This window comes from Mesoplodon bidens, assembly GCF_964165515.1.
Source record: "Mesoplodon bidens genome assembly, chromosome: 13".
NCBI lineage: Eukaryota > Metazoa > Chordata > Mammalia > Artiodactyla > Ziphiidae > Mesoplodon > Mesoplodon bidens.
Window position 1 is genome coordinate 11054783 of NC_138169.1, and position 20058 is coordinate 11074840.

Genomic DNA, 20058 nt, shown 5'->3' on the forward strand with positions numbered 1-20058 from the left:
CTTTTTTGGCGTGCCCGATGTGCTCGGCTCTTTTCTAATTTATTATCTCCAATGCTCACAGTAACCTTGGAAGAAAGTTATTTCCCCCAGTTTAGAGATGATAAAATTGAGGCTTGGGGTAGTGAAATAGAGTACCATGCTGGGGTTACTTGGTTGTGCTATTCAAACTATCACACATCACACATACTGTACAAAGTACAGTCCGAGCGGAGCAGAAAGTACCTTCCAAACTCCCGGCACCATTTTTGATGTGTCAAAGGATGTGAAGAAAAAGGATACCAGCTCCACCTACCTTACAGTATTAAAGCACTAGAGCACAGCTCAAAGGCACAAAGATACATAAAGTATTTGAAAAGTGTAAAACACTATGTAAATGCAAATTATTCATTAATAGGCTGATTAATTGATTGTCAAGGAGTTCGTACAGCATGGAGGCTAAGTGCGTGGGCTCTGGAATCAGGTAGGACTGGGTTTGGTGAAGTTCTGACCTCCCTGAATCTCAGTTTCCTCTTCTGCGAAATAGAGATAAGAATATTTCCCATCTCCTAGGGCACTGTGAAGCTCTAAGGAGTCAGTATATACGAAATGCTTAGTATAATGTCTGACTCACACTGTTATTATTTTTACAGATAACTCTATTAGTCTCAGTTTTTTCTTCTGTGAAATGGAAAAAAATAATTTGACCCATCGCATGGTGCTTTCATAATCTGAAACTCTTTCAAGAATGCAGTATGCCAATTCTGATGATAAATCACCCCCAAACTGAACAGAGGCTGGACACAGCTGGGAAAAGATGTGGCGGCAGAAGACTGGCATCCCTGAGGCCGGCCCTCCCTCCTGCCTCCCCAACCCTGCCTTGCTGCACAGCAACTCAGGTGCTCCAGGCCAGAGGAAGCTGGCTTCCATCGCCCTGGCTCCGAGTTCCAGAGCCTGAGCAGCAGATCTGGCTCCTGCAGCCTCCCAGCACCCTGCTGGGAGAACACAAAGCCAGAAATGGCTCCCCTGGTGCAGGACAGCCCTTCTCCTCCTTGCCCTGCTTCAGCTCCCTGACTTGCCTGAGGAGATGGTGAAATGTGTCTGCTTAGCCTGGCATACTGTGGATCAGCAGTGGGCAGGCTGGTCCTTGAGCCCTGTCTCCATCCAGATTGTCTTGTCTTCTAAATCTCACCCGGTAGCCAACTCCTCTAGAACTCACTGATTTCGATGAATACTTACTTACTGTCTAAGTATTGTGCCAAGCACTGAACTAGATACTTTCCCATTACAAGCGCAGCCAAATCTCTTCGCTCTCTAAACACCTCTCCCGGGGTATATAACACAATGCCTGTTCACAGCTCTAAGTAAATATGGATTCGGTATCAGTTGGGTCCTGGGTGCTGTGCTAGTGGCTGGGTATATGGAGACAAACAAGACAAAGCCCTCTGGCCAGATATATACATTCACGCACTAACTAATAGGTTCCGGAATTGCTCTTCTACTGACATTTCTATTCATCAACCTAATGGTTTATTATGTATTTAACAGTAGTTATCAGAGCTGGTTAGCCACGGTCTAGCTTCCTTAGCCTTGGGCAAGTGACCTTCCCTTTGTGAGGTTCTGTTTTCTTAACTGTATAAAGGGGGGAGGGGGTGTTTTGTGATGAACATCAACTGAAACAATGAATGTAAAAAGCACAGCACCGGGGCCTCCCTGGCGGCGCAGTGGTTGAGAGTCCGCCTGCCGATGCAGGGGATACGGGTTCCTGCCCCGGTCTGGGAGGATCCCATATGCCGCGGAGCGGCTGGGCCCGTGAGCCATGGCCGCTGGGCCTGCGCGTCCGGAGCCTGTGCTCCGCAACGGGAGAGGCCACAACAGTGAGAGGCCCACATACCGCAAAAAGAAAAAAAAAAAAAAGCACAGCACCAACAGCAAGGATACTACTTGATCTGATCCTTCCCAAAGCTGTAGCAGTCCCTTCCTGGGAAAGATAAATATATAGCATGCATACTGCCACCTTCCTTTCTTGCACCAAGGACAGACATCACTAATGAATCAAAGGATTCTTTGTTACTCATCTCAGACGTAGCCCCAGAAGCCTTCTCAGCACAGTGATTCGGGCACATACGACTAATTGATTGAAGCTGTTGACGTTCTCTATGGAACTTTTTTTTGGCCATCCTGCCCTTACCTCACTCAGTTGCATGGGTCTGTCGTTTAGCTGACACTCTAATGAATATCTCTTTCCTCTCTGAACTTTACTCTTGGGTCTTGAGTGTAACTTCCTTAGAGACTGAACTACATGGGCACAGGCCCAGATGCATGCAGGTGGCGCCCATTATATGTATGTATTGACTGATGTGCCTCTGATCAGCAAATCTGTCTCCCATTCTGCTGACCTGTTGAATGATCTTGGGCAAGTCAGTTCTCATCTCTGGACAATTTTGATATTATTTTCTCATAGGTAGTGCGTTGATAGAACATAGTGGTTAAAATCTTGACTACTGGGGTCTTTACAAGCTTGGGTTTGAATCCTGGAGCCACTTCCTAGCTGTGTGACCTTGGAGAAGTCATATAATCTTTCTGAACTTCAGCTTCCTCATCTGTTAATCGGAGATGAATTAATAGTACCCACCTCAAAAGCTTAAAGGAAATACTGCATGGAAATGGGATACTGTTTTGAGATCCTGACCTACGTGGTTTTTTTCTCCCTGTATTTTCCCCTTTTCTTTTTCACCATTTAAGCAGATCATGGGTTCTCCCCTCCTTGCCTCGGGGGCGGCATGTGTCAGGGCTGAACACAGGAAGAATATGAGAGTGTTTTTAGCTTTTGCTTTTTGGAAAAGTCAAAGCCTTTAGGGGAAGAGGATTTACGGATTTGAGAGGGTCCTGAAGAAACACAAAGGAATAAAGATTTCTTCAGAGCGGAAAGAGATTCCCTCTGCTGAGGAGTGGAGAGGAGAGGGGAGGGGAGGGGAGGGGAGGGGAGGGGAGGGGAGGGGAGGGGAGGGGAGGGGAGGGGAAGGGAGGGGAGAGGGGAGGGGAAGGGAAGGGAGAGGAGAGGGGAGGAGGGAGAGGTCTGTAAGACCAGAAAAGTCCCATGTGGGCAGAAATGATGGGTGTCTCCATGGTAATATGTGTGAATTGGTGGTCAAGCTGGGCAACCTTGGGCAAGTAAAATAACCTCTCTGGACCCGTGTTCTTACAATGTAAAGCTGCTTTTAATCACCCTACAAGTTTAGTGCAAGGAAATGGGACGTCCTTGTGCTTAACAAATATCTATTCTCCCATGCCCTTCCTCAACACCAATGATTCCACTTGTGATCCTCTGCATTGCCATGTTTGGGTTTAGCTCTGGGCAAGAAAACACATGGTTAACTACCAATATCTCTTGTGTCCTTGTCTTGAAGGGTTGTCCCTCTTCATGGACGGTTCGATAATCCTCTTGTTGGGAAGAGCACTTCTGGCATGAAAGGCACTTCCCACTGGCGGACTCTCCTTCTGAGTAATTGCCCCATGTGAAAAAGGACCATCACTACCCCCAGGCAACCCCTCACCCAGCCCCAAGAGGTCAGCCTCACTGCTGGGCAGTCCCTTCCCTCTCTGCTGGAGCCCAGTCTTTGGGTAAGTTTCCACTGAAGTGATCATCTAGAAACTTGAAAGCAGGAGAAGAGCTAGGCCTCACCAGTGACATTCCCCATATCTTGCCTATGGGGAAGAAAGAGCTGGGTGAGAGAGAAGACTGTGGCAGCAAGTACATCTGGGTTATAACCCTAACTCTGACCCTTGGAAGGTGGTAACCTTGGCCAAGTTGCTTAAAGCCTCTAAGTCTCATTTCCACCATCAACAAGATGGGGACAATGCTATCTATTGCATAGGATTGGGGGGTGAATTCAGTGAAGTGACATCTACAAATGGCTCAGCATAGAGCTTAGTTTATAAGCAGGCAATATCTAAAATTGCACGGCATTACAACTAACTCACTGATCTTTGGCCAGTCGCTTTACCTGTTCAGACTTTAACTCTCTTTTCAATAAAATTAACTCCTGCCATGCCTGCTAATTGCTAGTTATTAATAGACATGTCTCTCCTACTAGAATGTAAGCAACTTGAGATATCTTTATTCATTACTATACTTTGCATATATTAGAAGCTCAGTGCTGGGTGAAGGTATGAATGGATAATCAGAAGGGATTTCAGATGTGAAATCCCCTTGCACAAGTTTTAACAAAGGATCATAGCAATTGTGATTCTTTGTTTCTGACAAGAATGAATAAGTACAATCATTTAAATCTCAATAGCAAAAGGCCTCAGAGAAAAACCAACAAACCTAAAGTGCCTAAATTCCTTGGCACTACAATGTTTTAGGTGTCTTACAAAGGACTAAGATTGGGAGAACAAGTTCAACCAGGCTTTATGCCTGTAAGGTCTTAGAAAATAAATGATCTGAGCTGCCATTTCTTATCATCTGTTAAATGAAATTAATAAACCTTACTTTACCATAAATATAGGGAAATGGTAAAGAAAGGCACAAAGTAGATGCTCAATAAATGTTGGTTGGTTGGTTGATTGATTGGTTGGTTGAATGAATGGATGGATGGATGGGAGAAGAAAATAGTTGGAAAAAGGATGAAGGAACAAATAGCTGGAGAATAGATGAAGGGATGGATGAAATAATGAATAAACGAATGGTTTCTTGATCAATGGATGGATGTAGGGTAGATGGATGGATGGATGGATGAGTGACTATGTAGTGGATGGATAAATAAATGAATGGAGGAATAGATGAGTTAATGGATGGATGGGTGGATGTGTCGGTCAAGTTCGTAGCAAGCGTAAGGTACCGTGCCTATGAAGAATGACCATGACTGCATAATAGATGCACCTAAACAGGTCAGCTTGGGGTAGGTGTTGCAATTAGAAGCCCCAAATTTCTCACTCGAGAAACACTCATTCTCCTTGTTTCTCTCCCTCCCTTCCCTGGGGAAACTTGCTTCCAGGAAAGCTGCTCATAAATGTAGCATCAAACTCCTTCAGTGAGTTTGTTCACCCGAAAATAAAACTGGGCAGTACTAGTGGACATATGTCTTGAACTATGTTCTCTCTCACACGTCACTGTGGCACTGGGATGGAGCAATGTAAACAGCTTGTCAAGAACTTCCTTGTTTCCCTACGGTGCTCCTAATTTTTCTGATCTCTCCTTCCTACAGCAGGAGATTGGCAGAGCAGGCATTCCCAACAAGAGCTAGTAAGAGTTACCAGCACAGGATTCAAATCGCATCTCTGACATCACCTAGCTGTGTGAGCTTAGACAAGTTACTTACCTTTCTGACCCGTAACTTTCCCATCTACAAAATGGAAATTGTCATAATATCTAACTACCTTAAAGAATGGTTCAGTGGATTAAGTGATATACTGCAGATAAAGCATTTTGCTCAGGCATATAGTAAGTACTCAGAAACTATGATTAGGAACTATTATTAAAACTTTGACAGGTGCAGAAGTTGAAACACTGACATTCATGAGGTCACTGAGGCAGAGAAGTAAACCCTGGGAGTCAGCAGACCTGGGTTCTGATTTACTATTTGACTTTGGGCAGGTAAGTACCTTTTCCTCTCTGAGGCTTTCTTTCTCTACCTGTATAATAGGGAATGGAACCCATGAGCTCGGAGATTTAGGGGTATAATTGCAGTGTCTTTTTGCCCTCCCCCCTACCTAACTGATTCTCTTTTGAATATGAGCCTTAATGTCCAAGGGCAATCATTCCTAATAGGTAAAACCAGGAATCAGCAATTATTCAAGTTAGAGACTTTTGTCACCCTGATACAGATGACACTCAGGGTAGCAAAATGACTTGCTCAAAATCACACAGCTAATAGATGGTGGGATAGGATTCAAACCCAAGCTTATCAACCACAGAGCCAGAACTCATCCTTTGCAACACCTTTCCCTTGGCATGTGTCATAGCCGTGTTTGCTTGGTGAATGGGAGGTGATGCCTTCCTTAGGGCTGGATGAGCAGGGTGGATGGAGGAGTATGCTGAGCACCCAGAAGTTCCACGGAGAGGGAAGGCAACAGGGTCTTTTGGACCAGAGTGGGGACAGCAAACATCAGCTGGCTCTGATGGCACCTAGCCCAAGCAACAAGATGGAAAACGTCAAAAACATCTAGGAGCACTTAGACCACAGTCGCCAGTTCCTGCATTCAAACTACCACTGGGGATAGTTTGAGAGTTGATTTGCTAAAGGGCCATAAATGCTATAGGTCCGGGGTGGAACAGCCAGTGTTTTGGGGTGTGGATGAGTACAGGCAGTGGATGGCAATCATATTAGCTCTTTTTCTCTTCCCTGGAACCCACTGATGCTCGACAAGGAACCCACTGTCTCTGACATTAATTGCTTGTGAGGCCTTAGGCAAGTTACTTAACTATTCTGGGCTGGATTCCTTCCATAAAAGGAAGTTAGGGAGGGTGGGATGAAAAGACTCTTAAGGCCACCCCTAACTCTCCTAGTGGCAAGATGTCCTTTCTTGGGGGAGCGGGGTGGTCACACATAACCTCTCCCATGGAAGGAAGGTTTCCAGACTCATGCTCCTCCCACTGTAGTTTGGGGCCTGTTTCCCCTCAATCAGGCCCCTGCAATGATGGGGTACATTTCTTCCTAAGGCTCCTGAGCTCTGAGTCCCCCTTGCTGCTTTGGGGTCCTACTCCAATGTCTCCCTCCTTCCTTGGCCATTAAAAGGGATGTCACTCTAAGGGATGTCTCCACTTAGGAAAAGGAGCATACACAGGGGGCAGCTGTCTGAGGCGTGAGGTTGGTACACTTAGTGTAGAGAAAGAAGGGGGGCTTTAGTGGGGGTAACACTGGCAATGCAGGCTGGTCAATGACCGGAGGTGGTCATACCTTTCCTCCCCTTGCCTGGTGGATCCATGCTCAGTGCACAAGCTCCTGGGGTCACACATTGTGTCTGCAGTGGGATGGGGACACTGAACTTGGAGTCAAGAGACCTGGGGTTTATTCTGGGTCTTTATAAGACCTTGAGCCTCAGTTTCTTCTTCTGCAAAATGGACACAAAACTGGCACTTAACTGTTGTGAGAATCAAATGAGATCAACAGTAATAGTTAAACCACCACCACCACCACCACCACCAGCACCACCACCACCATCACCACCACAATAATGTATCACGATTTCATGGTGTGACTTTTGGCAAGTCATTTCATATCTCTGAGCCTCATTTGTCCTATTTGTAAAATGGCAATACATTAATTTTTCTGCCTTCTTCTCCAAGGAACTCTGAGCAGTGTGGTGTCTTAGAACTGGGTGGCAGGTGGCCCATATGTCAGCTATACCTCAGGCATTAACATTCTGATGCTCCACAAAGTGCCCTGGGTACTCTCTGTGCCCCTGTCTCCCCATCTATAAAATAAAGAGGCTGTATTCGAGTCCCTCAAATGTCCCCTCTGGCCCTCCCGTCCTGACTGCTGACTAAACGCCACAGTGAGCTGACACTGGCATTAAAGGAGCTGATCACTGGGATGTGCTATTGTGGTGATGGTTTCCTGCTAGAAAAAACTGTCCACACGGTAAAGAGTTGCTCCGAGCCTACCTACCCTCTATGGGAGTGGGCTGGGCCCCAGAATCACCTGCCACTTGGCCTTGGAAGGGAGGCTGGACAGGGCAGCTGGCCAAAGAAAAGCCTCCTTAGTGGCTGAAAGCTCTGAAATATGATCCCAGGAACAGCCAGGCTGAGTACAGATGGACATCTCATCAGGATCCCCAGACCAGGCTTTGGGCAGCATATGCCACAAGAGGTCTTCATGGGGCACGATGCCATATCTTACAGCAAGGGGTCAGGGGCAAGAGAGAGCAGTGTCTGATCTCCTGATCACAGCAGGGAAGCTCACACACAAACCCTGATGTTGGGCAAACACCACTTCACCGAACCCAGAGCTCACCCAGGCTGACTCAGGCTACGTAAGGGCCTTGGACAAATCCCCTTTTGTGGGTCTCAGTCTCCCTATCTGCAAAATGAGGAGCCGAGGGCTTCCCTGGTGGCACAGTGGTTGAGAGTCTGCCTGCCGATGCAGGGGACACGAGTTCGTGCCCCGGTCCGGTAAGATCCCACATGCCGCGGAGCGGCTGGGCCCGTAAGCCATGGCCACTGAGCCTGCGTGTCCGAAGCCTGTGCTCCACAGCGGGAGAGGCCACAACAGTGAGAGGCCCACGTACCGCAAAAAAAAAAAAAAAAAAATGAGGAGCCGAGCTACATGAGCAGGCCCTAGAGACCTTTTGACCTCTTATCTCTCTCAGTAAGAAGTTTTGAGAATGAAGCCCTCATATAAGTGTATTTATAAATTATATCTGTACAGTTGTTCCGATACATTATGAATATTATAAAACATATCTTTCCGTCCTCCACATGTAAAATGAGGAGACTGGATAATCTCCTAAAGGTCCCTTTAGCTCTCAAATTCTGACGATGTATGTCTGTAGGTCTCTAAGTTTCCTCATCTGTACCATGCACTTACATCTGCATACCCTCAATCATTCATTCAACAAACATCTAAAGAAAATGGGCCAACCACGGGCCACTGTTCTAGGTGCTGAGATACAGCAAGGAATGAGACAGACATGGTATCCACCCTCAGTAGTTCAAAGAGTTCTCCTGTGAATCACAGGAAACACTGCTGTTTTTGAATATTGGAAATTCCATGTGGTTCAGACTATTAGGCCTAAGAATGATTTGATGAGGTGAAATTGCTACAATTCATGCATTCAACCAACATTTGCTTGGCCCCCTGCTATGTATCAAGTGAAAGAGGTAAACCAGCGAGCAAATTGACACAGTCCGCATCCTCATGATGCTTTCGGTCTATTAGAAGAGGTACGCTTTAACCAATGATCCTGTAAGTCAGTGTAAAATTACAAATGTGTTGAGAACCAAGAGAGGTACTACAGTGATGAGAAAGTCTGTAATGCCAGGCGTGACCTAGTCTAGAGCACTGTGGGAGGATTCCCTAAGGAGATGACATTTGAGTTGAGATCTGAAAGCGGAGTAGGTATAAATTAGACACCGAGGGAGAGGGACAGCTTTCTTGGCATCATGTGCAAAGGCCCGGCGGCAGGAAAGGCATGGAAAATTTGAGTGGCTAAAAGGAGGAACGGGATGCAGCTGGAGCAGACGGAGAGAGGAGCAGCATTTTAGAGATGATCTTGGGGGCTTCCCTGGTGGCGCAGTGGTTGAGAGTCCGCCTGCTGGTGCAGGAAACGCGGGTTCCTGCCCTGGTCTGGGAAGATCCCACATGCCGCGGAGCAGCTGGGCCTGTGAGCCATGGCCGCTGAGCCCTGCGCGTCCAGAGCCTGTGCTCAACGGGAGAGGCCACAACAGTGAGAGGCTCCCGTACCACAAAAAAAAAAAAAAAAAAGTTAGAAATGATCTTGGGGGAGGTAGCCAGGGGCTGTACCACGGCAGAGAGTCACCAAGGCCTAAAGTTCTGCAAACCAAAGGACAGTGATGCAGGGCTTTAGATGAGGGTAAGGAGGGTGTCTATGGTCTGAATTACTTTTCAAAGAGGTTCTTCTAGCTCGACATGGAGATGGGTAAGAAGGGTAAGGACAGAGGAAGACAGTGTTACTGACAGTGGTGTGAGATGGGATTATAACAGTGGCAATTGCCTAAGCTGACTGGACGTAAACTAAGATGATTAAAACAACACAAAAACACCCATGACCTTAAAATCCAAACCACAGTGACAGGATGTACAGCAGGTAGAGAAGAAAGTACTTGCCACTGAGCAGACCTGATTTCAGGTCCTGGTTTCATACTTACAAACTATGTGACCTTGGACAAGCCACACTTCACCTCTCTGGTCTCAGCTTTTCCTTTTCTGCAAAGTGTACTAGACTATAAACTTCTCAGTTAAGAGCTCTGGGTTTTTATTCCAATTATGACTCACCAGCCATGTTCCCATGAGCAGGTCACTTCTACCCTCTGAGCCTCAGTTTCCTCATCTGTAAAATTGGGTCTTAAAAATACCTCTCTCCTAAAGTTACTGTGAGGATGGAATCAGACAACAGATGAAACGTGTTTAGCACAGGGCTGGCACATAATAACCTAAGGAGCTCGGCACACACATTCCTACCGTGAGCGAGCGCGCACACACACTATGAATACACACGTGTCAGGCCCAGATGGAACCTCTCTTCCCGTAGGAGTGGTAACTGTCTTGTAAAATTCCAGCTCACTTGCCTAAGCTTAACTTTTAATGAAGCCAGAGAACAGTGATCCGCTGGTGTTTCTGCTCAGCGAACCTGTCAGTGGGATGTAAGCCCAGGGAATTCGGCAACTAAGGGATTCTCCTGATGAGAAACATTTGCGTCCAGAGGATCTTAATATTTGTTTGCAACAGACACATGCAGACGTGAATTACTTAATGACTGTTTTAGGGTTCGGCATTGTTCCTGGATTTGGTTTGGCTTTGTCTCTATGACATCTTAATTCTGTGTTTTATTTCTCGGAGCTCTACATACAGGCTGTGGCATATGGGAGATCCCTCAGCAAAATCTCCAATGGAGATGGGGGAGGGAAGGAGAGAGAGAGAGAGAGAGAGAGATTGAGAGAGAGAGGGAGGGAGGGAGGGAGGGTGAGAAAGCGCACGAGCACAGACTGTAGCTTCAAGGGTGTGTGGCAAAGGGGGCTGTGAGGTGACAGGGATAGTATAGATTTGCACCCATGGATATGAGAGATACACCAAACCCTCACCGTCGTGGGAACAAGATTTGCCACTGCTATTTGGAAGTCTAAACAGGGTCTTTTTCAATTTCCTAATCTGATTGATCACAATCAGAGCGATGTGTAAATTTCATGTTTGTCCATAATGCATGGAGGGGCCCAGCTAAGCTTCTGACTCTGCCGTTCAGAGTCATCCCTGGTTGCACTAGAGTTGGGAGAGAGGAGCCAAGAGAAGCAGATCAGACCAGGAACCCAGATTGAGAGGGCAGGAGCGCCCCTGTGACCCCCTCCATCCACCCAGCCTAGGAGCTGAGGACCTGGGAAGTCCTTAGATGTCTTACAAGGCCCTGCTTTATCTGTTTCCTGCCTACGTCTAGGGAGTCAGTTCCTGTCAGTCTCCCCCCTCACCCGTTCTGCTCCAGCCACACTGACTTCCTTGCTATTTCTCAAATACATCAAGCATGCTTCCACCTCAGGGCCTTTGCACATGCTGTTCCCTCAAACACTTTCCCCCCAGTAATCCTCATGGCTGGCTCCCTCCCTTCTCCAGGTCTCTGGCCACTCCATCCAACAAAGCCATCCCTGCCCTCACCCTCTAGCCTTTTGCTCACCTTCATTCTTTTTTAAAGCACTTACTACCACCTGACCTTATATTATTTGTTTGTTTCTTCAGTTATTATTTTTCTCCCCCATGAGAGCAGGGGCTTCATGCTGTTCACTGTTCCAAGCAGGAGCTCAAGAAAATTGTTGAATGAATGAAGTACAGCTTTGGTTTTTAGCCACAGGCAGCTGCTGTTTCTTTGTACATTCATTCCCTGGTGGTTTATTTTCTCTTTGACATGTATGGGCTCACTCTGCTCCCCCCAGCGTCGGTGGCTGCTTGAGGGATGCAGACTGGATTTTGTTTTAGCCAGAGCTGGACCATGAAGGACAAGAAACCTAACAGCCCATGCCCGAGTGTATATCCTTAAGCCACTGACAGGGGAGTTGGGAGATTTATATTCTAAGGGCAGTTCCTTTCCATAGCCTCCCTTCATTAGCACTGACTGGGATCCCCCACAGATAACGCCCCCTCCAGAGTTTAACCTGCTTTTTCTTCTGGGAAAAGGAAAGCTCTTTCTTGAGACTCTACGGGGAATAAAGGCTGTATTCGTTCTGATCATTCCTTGCATTTGTAGGTAAAACTGACGAAGAAAAAGAATCATTCCCATTTTACAGATGAGATAACTAAGGATTACTACTGTATAATAAGCAAGGGACTCTGTCCCTGAGGGTCTCTTCTTCCTCTGGTTTTCCACATCCCCCTTTCTTTATTCCTACCTACATTTATAGTACTTAAGATGATCTGCCTCAGTCATACACACTCCTGTCTATGTCTCCCTTTGCTGCTAAATTCCGAGGCCCTCAAATGGAAAGATTGCATTTCATTCATCTTTTCCTCCCTGATGGGCCTGACACATAGTAACAATAAAAACGATCATTTATTATTAATAGTAAGAGCTAACACTGGTGGAGCCCTCACTGTGTGCCAAACAGTGTTTTCCATGTATTAGTGCATTCAGTCCTCCCAACAGCTCTTGGAGGTGGCTGCTATTATTAGTCCCATTTTATGGATGAGGAAACTGATATTGAGAAGGTCAAGTTGCTTGCCAAAAGCCATGGAGCCAGTGAGCGTCTGTAAACAGTAAAAGGAAACATTTCCTGCGATTAGTTTGTCTTCAGGTCCTGTCGGATTTTTAAAACAGCTCTGTACAAATCTCCAGTGGCTCTTTTTGGCAACTGTAGTGAGAATTATCTCACTGCAACTCCGTGAGATGAATATTTCACCGATGGGGAAACTGAAGCGTAGAGAGGTGAAGTGACTAACAGATTGCAGAGCCAGGAAGTAGCCCAGCAGAATGTCAGCCTGGGTCCATCTGACTTCAGAGCCCAAGCTCTTCACCCTTCTACCTCTGCCACCCCAGAACTATTCTCTCGCACCTCAGAGAAAATCTTACTAACAAGCAATTACAGAACTCCAGTTTTGTTAAGCCCCTGCGAACTCTTCCACCTTGCAGGAAGGTTAAGTCCAGCCACTCTGAAAGAAAGGATATTTTAAAAAATGTACTGTGCCCCTGTGGGATGACTGAGGTGCCATGGAGCAGAAGGCACCTGACCCAGGCTTCCATCCTCATTTATAGGAGTTAGGCTTTTAGGGACGTGGCCCCATTTTGGTGGCCTGGAGTCGGGGTGGAGTTAACGGAGACTGACACGGGCCTGGAAAGCACTTCCAAGTGACATTAAGTTCAACCTCCTGCCCCCGGACAAGCCAACATGTTCACTCACCCAGCCACACAGACATCTATATCTAGAGAGCTTCATTCTGACACTAGTGACAGATCAAATCTATTTGCAGTGTGTGTGTGTGTCTCCCAGTCTCCCGGGTTGCACTGATCAGCATCCTCAGATTGTCAGGACCGGGGTGGGGCTGGGAGAGGGCTAATCTGATGCTGGATTTGGACCATGTGTACTCATTCAATTAATGCATCCAACTTTCACTGAACATCTACCGCAGCTCGGGTCTCTAAGACAGCACAGTTGCCAAGAGAACACGGCAGCGTCAGAAACGATCCCCTCATTGACCCTGTACACCATTCAACCAATTTCACCTTTCAGAAGGAGAAAGGTTTGACCCAAACAGTAACACTCCCTTTCCAGAGAAAATGTTCATTCATCGCCAGGGCAAGCATTTTCCCTGACCCTCATCTCTTGGCTCTTAACCACAGGACGTCGCCTCCCAACAGCCCCTCCCTCTGCTCCCAGAGACAGAGTCAGCGCAAATGTGCTAACTGATCTCTTGGCATGAGGGGGAGACTTGGATTAAGTGGTTCAGAGGCATTTTCCTGGCCTTACCATTTGGCCATCTTTCCCTTTATGCAGTAAAATCTCCAATAGTTTGGAATTTATGATCCTTTAGACAGGGACTGGGCTGAAGTCTGCTTCTGGACTATTCTGCATGGAAAGGATTTTCGAAGAAAATTAATAGCTTGCCCAAAGAATGGTAAAGGCAATGCAGAGTCTACTTAAGGGGGCCACCTCTCTAGCCCTTCACAAACACTCCTGTATCTACAAACAACTGATATACTAATTACAAATGATAGTTACGTGTTCATTAAGTCCTCAACTACTCTTTGTTGATCTGAATATTACAGTTTGAGTTGGCCTCCAACACTAGGTTTCCCACGTTGAGCCTAAACTTCTTAGGTGAAAACTTTTCTGGACTAAGCAATTAAAAAAGAGAATTACTGGGCTTCCCTGGTGGCGCAGTGGTTGAGAATCCGCCTGCCGATTCAGGGGACACGGGTTCGTGCCCCGGTCCGGGAAGATCCCACATGCCAAGGAGCGGCCGGGCCCGTGAGCCATGGCCGCTGAGCCTGCGCGTCCGGAGCCTGTGCTCCGCAACAGGAGAAGCCACAACAGTGAGAGGCCCGTGTACAGCAAAAAAAAAAAAAAAAAAAAAAGAGAGAACTACTTAATGCCAGGAAAACAACTATACTTCTTTGGCAGGAACAAAAGAGGGGGTCTCGCACACTCCAAGTATCTTATTGATTCATGCTGGCTCTCTTCCAGCTGGTACAGGGTGAGGTTTGCCTTGGATAGTTCCCATTAGAGCTTCCATCCTGGAATAACCACCCCCAGGCAACCCTCTTCAGTCTTGATATGAACTACAAATTATAGTCACTCTAGAGTTGATGGGCTAGGGATTAAAACTATGGTTTTCAAGGAATTTGAGCCTTGGCTAGACTGGCAGTGCTTGGTCATCCCTATACAAAACAGAACAATATTCCATAAGGACGTTGTACCAACCCATTCTGAATCCAGACAATTCTTCACCAACCCTCCACCCCCTAACTGAAAGCATCAGATCACAAAGCAGCTAACCTTCCCTCAGGGAAGGAAATATAGGAACTTAGGGAGGAAAATATGGGCCTGCTCTCATCCCACCCACCCCACCTCAGTCCTGTCGCCTGTCAGGAGCTGAAATCTCAGTTTTTAGGGTCAGCATTATTAGGGTGAGAAATGGGTAAGCTGGGAAAACACAATACTGGAAGGAACTGTAGATTTCCTTGGCCATTGTAGCTCTGAGCTGTTTGTTTTAGAGGCAATGTGTATTAAACAATCACTCTGTCCCTCGCACTGTGGGAAGTGCTTTACCTGACTCAGTCCTCCTAACTCACTGCCTGAGACAGCTACGATTATTGTTTCTATTTTCAAGCCGACAAAACAGGCTCAGCAAGGTAGAGCCACTTGCTTAAGGCACTCCGCTAAACAGTAGAACCAGGTATTGGGGTTCTGAGCCCTTAAGCACCGCCTCCCACACTGCTACACCGTTCCGACATTTGAGTCAGACATCTGCTCGCAACTTGATACATTTTAAAGATATTGCCTCATCAAGTATGCCTCACAGAGGGGGAGAGGGAGGGACCAGGGGATGCTTTGCTTGGAGTAAGGTTGTATGATGTATGCATATTGCTATGAAATCAACGAACTGAATGTAAGCTTCTATCCTGGTACTAAATTATCTTCAGAAACAGACTTAAAATATCCTGGGGAAGTTCACTCAGGGGGTAGTAGCCCTCATCCAGAAACAAATATTAAGTGTGTAACCAACAGGACTGGCTGGTCGTTCACCCTCCCCCTCCCCCATCTCCCTGTAGACAGCTACTTGGGCAGATCCGCTGACTGTGAGCTGGGCCTCATTCATGGAACTAGACAACATTTCTGATGAGACCAAGTCCCCAGACTGCCTGTAGAGGAAGCTGCTGGGGCCCAGCTGATGCTAAGCTCATGCCTCTGTCCCTTTCCTTCCTAAGAACTCGGCTTTAGAAACATGGTACTTTCACCCTTAAGTAAAGCATAGAACCTTAAAAAGGAGGTAGAAATTGACCATCGCTGGATGTGGCTGGCGTGCATGAAAATGTGGATGTTTCAGGCTTTACAGCCAGTCTGTTAAAAGACAACTCCAACCCAGCCCCTCCTGAAGACTTAAACACAAACTGGAATCTATGCTACAGAGAGGCCACGCCTGTTACAGAAGTATTAAAGAGGATCCTTTCAGCACGACATAAATTAGGGACTAAATGCTCAGACTTTCACCTCGGGAGTGGTTTTCAGGGGGAAGGAGACTCAGGACGTTAAAAGACACCAGGAGTGAAGTGATGCCTGGGTGGGGACGGTTGGCTATTATAAGAGTCTCATATGGATTAAATCAGGATTTGCACAAAGCTGCAGAAGCAGGCGGGGTGGGAGACCTTGTGAGCAATTCCTATGACTGAGAGTATGACCAGGAAAAAAGGTATGACAGTAACAGACTGACAGGCAAAAGGTGAAGTTACCAAGCCAGGTGGCCATCAGGTATGCTCACCTGAATTAAAATACCACCAGGAATCTGCTCTCCTCTCCCTGCACCCCCGAAATACATGGAATACTCAGGACCAACTGCCACACTTCTAGTTTCCAGTGAAATTTCCTCTAGTCCCTTCTACAAGGGCATATTCTTTGGCCAACGCAGCACCTGATTTGCCAACAGGAGGTGCACTCCGAAGGTGGAACAGATGGCAGAAACCCAGGAAGATAAAACCACTGATGTCAAAGCTCTCTACAAAGGACCTCCTTCCAAGCAGAGCAACATCAGCTTTTGGTGGCATTTGGTGTTACTGTTCCCCTTCTCCAGCCTGTGTCAGAGGATGTCCCCTCATCCCAGCCACAAATACTGGCTGCTGCTGCCGCCGCTTGCAGCCTGCTACATCCTGCTGGCTGGTCATGTTTCTAGTCCAGCCATTCCCAACATGGGGTGCCCGTTTTTCTAAAGACCTGTATGAGCCAGGTCTCTATCAGACTATGAAAAGTTCTCCAGTCTGAGTTTGATTCTTAAAATATAACTCCCCCATCGGTCCTCCACCCCACACCCACTGGAAAGTTCAGATGCAGCTGTGCCACAACAGGCATTCTGTCCGAAGCACTTTCCCAGACATGTTTTCAATCTACTCTCTAATGTAGCCTGCCAGGATTAATAAATCCTCCAAGTGGTCTCCCCCTGGTCCACTTCTTTCTTTTTCTCCCACCCAACCACTCATCCAACACCAGCAAAAGAAGAGTTTTCATTCAGCCTTGATTTTCCCTGACGGAGGGCACAGCCTTCTTCCCTTCGTTCTCGAACTCCTCTAAATTGAATGATTTACGAAAACAATTGGGTCTTCTCTGTATTGGAATGCTTCTGTTCCCCCCAACCTCCTCTCAGTTTCACCCCACATCTTCTTCTCCCTCTTTCTGCCTTTCTTTCATTTCTTCCCTCGTCCCCCCTCTATCACACTATTTCGATACCACCACCCAAGGATCGGTTCTTATGCCTGAGTTCAAAGCAATCAGATTCTTTTTGAAAAACCAAATAAAACTCTTCTGAGACCATCTTCACGATCTTGGAAGGCTCCTCCCTGACTCTTGAGCTCAGACTCCTGGTTCTGCGTGCTGGAGACCAGATAATTCAGCAGCAGCCGCCGCCAGGAAGGTGTGGAGGAGGGTGCTGTTTAGGGTGTATTTGAGGGAACAGCATATGGGCTTTTGTCAAAACAGTCAGAGCTCACTAGTTTCTGAGCGGAGCATGGAAATGTGCCGCTGCCTCTGAACAAGGCTTGAGCTAGTTCAATCCTCATCTCTTCTTGGACAACACCCCTAACTGCCTCAAATCCACCATTCCTTCACCCCCTGTCCTCGGAGCCCTGGGATACCAAGAAAAGTTTCTCCGTCATCTCCCACCTCCACCGCCCACCCAAAGACAGCAAAACCTTTCAAACAGCAGCTGCCAGGTCAGCCGGTTGAGCGTTGCTCCCCTTAAAGACTCTCCGTCCCTTCCCACCAGCTGCCACCTCGCACAAGCAATTCGTTCTCCCATGTTCCAGTGGGAGATAGAGTAGTGACGGGGAAAGACAGGCGCTCTGGCCCAGCTGCCTGCCTCCACCCCGCAGGGCTCTGGGGCACAGGCCAGAAAGGGGGACCATCAGGGTCTCCCCTCTTAAGCAGGAGGTCATTACCTTGGCAGCGGCTTGCGGGCCGTGATACTGGCGACAATGATGCTCTCGGGACGCGGGGTGGCCACGGCTTTAAAGGTTCCTCGCCAGAACTTCTCAAAAAGCTGTTTCTCTCCTTGTTGCACGCTCGCCATGGCCAACCAAAAGGGGCCGGGGCTCCCGGGCGCTGTCCGAAGTGCTGAAACGAGGCTTCCGAACGGGGGCACACCCGGCCCCGCTCTCTGTCCGTGTGAGGCCCAGAGGGGTGGGGTGGGAGAGACAGGGGTTCAGGGCGGGGGATGGGCGCCTCAGCCCGGGCCGGCAAGAGAGGAAGAAGGCTTGTCCGCCGGTTCTCTCAGCCTTCTGGGTCGGCTCTGGGCTGCGCTCTGAGCTTGCGGAGCCTCCGCGCCCCAGGAAGGGAACGTTGCGCTGGCTTTCTCGGCAGCGCCGGAGAGAAGAGGCGACGGGGTCGTCCGTGTGTGCGTGCGCGTGTGAGCCCCGCAGCGCCCGGGTTTTGTCTCTCTCACAATGTGACGTTGGAAAAGGAGGCCGGTCGCGCGAGCTGCACTTTCCTCCCCCCTCTCCGCCTCTCCTCCGCCCCGCCAACTCCCTCCTCCTCCTCAGCCTCCAGCCGCCATCTGCATAACAAAAGCCCGCAGGTCGAGGGAGGAGAAAGGGCGGGGCGCGCGCCTGTCACCGGGGCCCCGCGGCTACGGAGTTGCAGCGCTGACCCCTGAGAAAAGCACTCGCGGCGCCCCGAACGGAACCGGGCGTGAGCTCCTGCTTCCCAGCCCCCTCGCCTCCCCCTCCGCCGCGGGCCTTCCCCCTACCCTCTCTTGCGTGCTCTCTGGGAGCGCCGCCTCCCTTCCCAACCCCTTCGCGAGTCTTGAAGAAGATCCTCTATCAAGGGAGAAAAAAACTTAAATCTATCCGCCCCCGCCAACCTGCCCCGCCCCTCCGCCACCGCCTCACTTCTGGGAGGGACTGTCTACGGCAGCAAGCGGACGGGGGGCGTCTTCGGAATTCCTCTTTGCGCCTGGGTGCTGCGAGATCCCCACCACCCAGAAAGTGCCGTTTGATGGACCATCCGTCAACAATTCGGCCTCTCGCCATCTGCCGAGCCGGCCCCGCCCGCAGAGGGGTGCAGCGCTGCATCTGTGCACGCGGCTCCAAGGGCTATCTCTTTTGTGCCTCACTGCCAGCCAGTCCAACGTGCTGCTGCCAAATCCATCCAAAGGCAAGAGCGCCCACACCCCACCCCACCCCATCCACTCCTGCGGAACTCTGCTGCAGCCGCTTTTCCTTAAGGCAGCTTGTCTCGGGAGAGGAGTCCGTTTTGGAAAGGAAAGCTCTGGGGGGTGGGTTTTGAGGGGGACACCGGAGGATTATAGGGGGATACTCTCCTGTCTGTCTCCCCATCTGCTACCCATTCCCAGTCCAGCCCTAATCCCAGAAAGTGGAAGTTCAGAATCACAATAAAACCTAGACGCAGAGGGTCTGGGCAGAATTTCTCTCCTTCACGCCCAGGCTTTTCATTAAGGAAAAGAGACACGGGACCCCCCTCAGCCCATCTCTCCCTTGGAGTCCTTTAATCTCAGCAGAGTTGCTACTCCCACTCCCCAGACTTCGCATTCCTGGAAGGAGGCTTCGCCAAGTCTTAAAGGCCTCCCAGCGCCTGGCACTGGGTCTTGGCCACAGTGGGAATAAACTTCTTGCTGATGGTGATAGCGATGGGGACCAAAGGGACCAGGGCACCAATGTGAACTTCCGAAATTCTCTGAAAGGCAACAGGAGGGGAATAGGAGAGAAAGGGGAGGAGGAAGGCAGAGAGAACGCTGGAGTAACCGAGCATCCTTCCAGAAGTGCATCTATATTTGGATTTTTGGGTATTTGGATATTTGCGTGCCTGCTTGTGTGAGCGCCTGAGAGCATTGCTCGCTCTTCAGTGACCCCTTCTGGTCAACAACTAGAGATGCATTTGCTGGCTTCTTGATGTGCGTTGCCCTGCCAGCAGGTGGAGGTAAGGGCTGGGGAACTTGGAGGTAAAGGAAAGTGGAGGCTAGGCCCAGATGTGTTCCCTTCTCTCCCTCCTGCCCCCAATTCCCCACTCTCCGATCACTCTCAGGCACTGTTTCCCACCCTGAAGTTGCTGTCATTTGAAATGCCATTGAGAACTGGCTCTTTAAGCAGCCCGGGATATTTGACACCATCCTTAGTCTGACATTGGCAGTCTGAATTGAGTCACATTCAGGGGAGAGGTAGATGGGATCCTACCTCCACCAGATCAATCAACATTTCCCA

The 20058-nt window shown here is 48.6% G+C and overlaps 1 protein-coding gene across 1 annotated transcript in view; it reads right to left on the reverse strand.

The window, feature by feature from the left end:
• Window positions 1-17912, reverse strand: part of SRRM4 (serine/arginine repetitive matrix 4) — a gene marked incomplete at both ends in the record, with an annotated part of 163219 nt that extends 145307 nt beyond the window's left edge. Inside the window, one exon of the mRNA XM_081252931.1 lies at window positions 17782-17912. Within this exon, the coding sequence (XP_081109057.1) occupies window positions 17782-17912 (131 nt within the window). The remainder of the gene's footprint in view (window positions 1-17781) is intronic.
• Between the last annotated feature and the right edge of the window lie 2146 nt (window positions 17913-20058).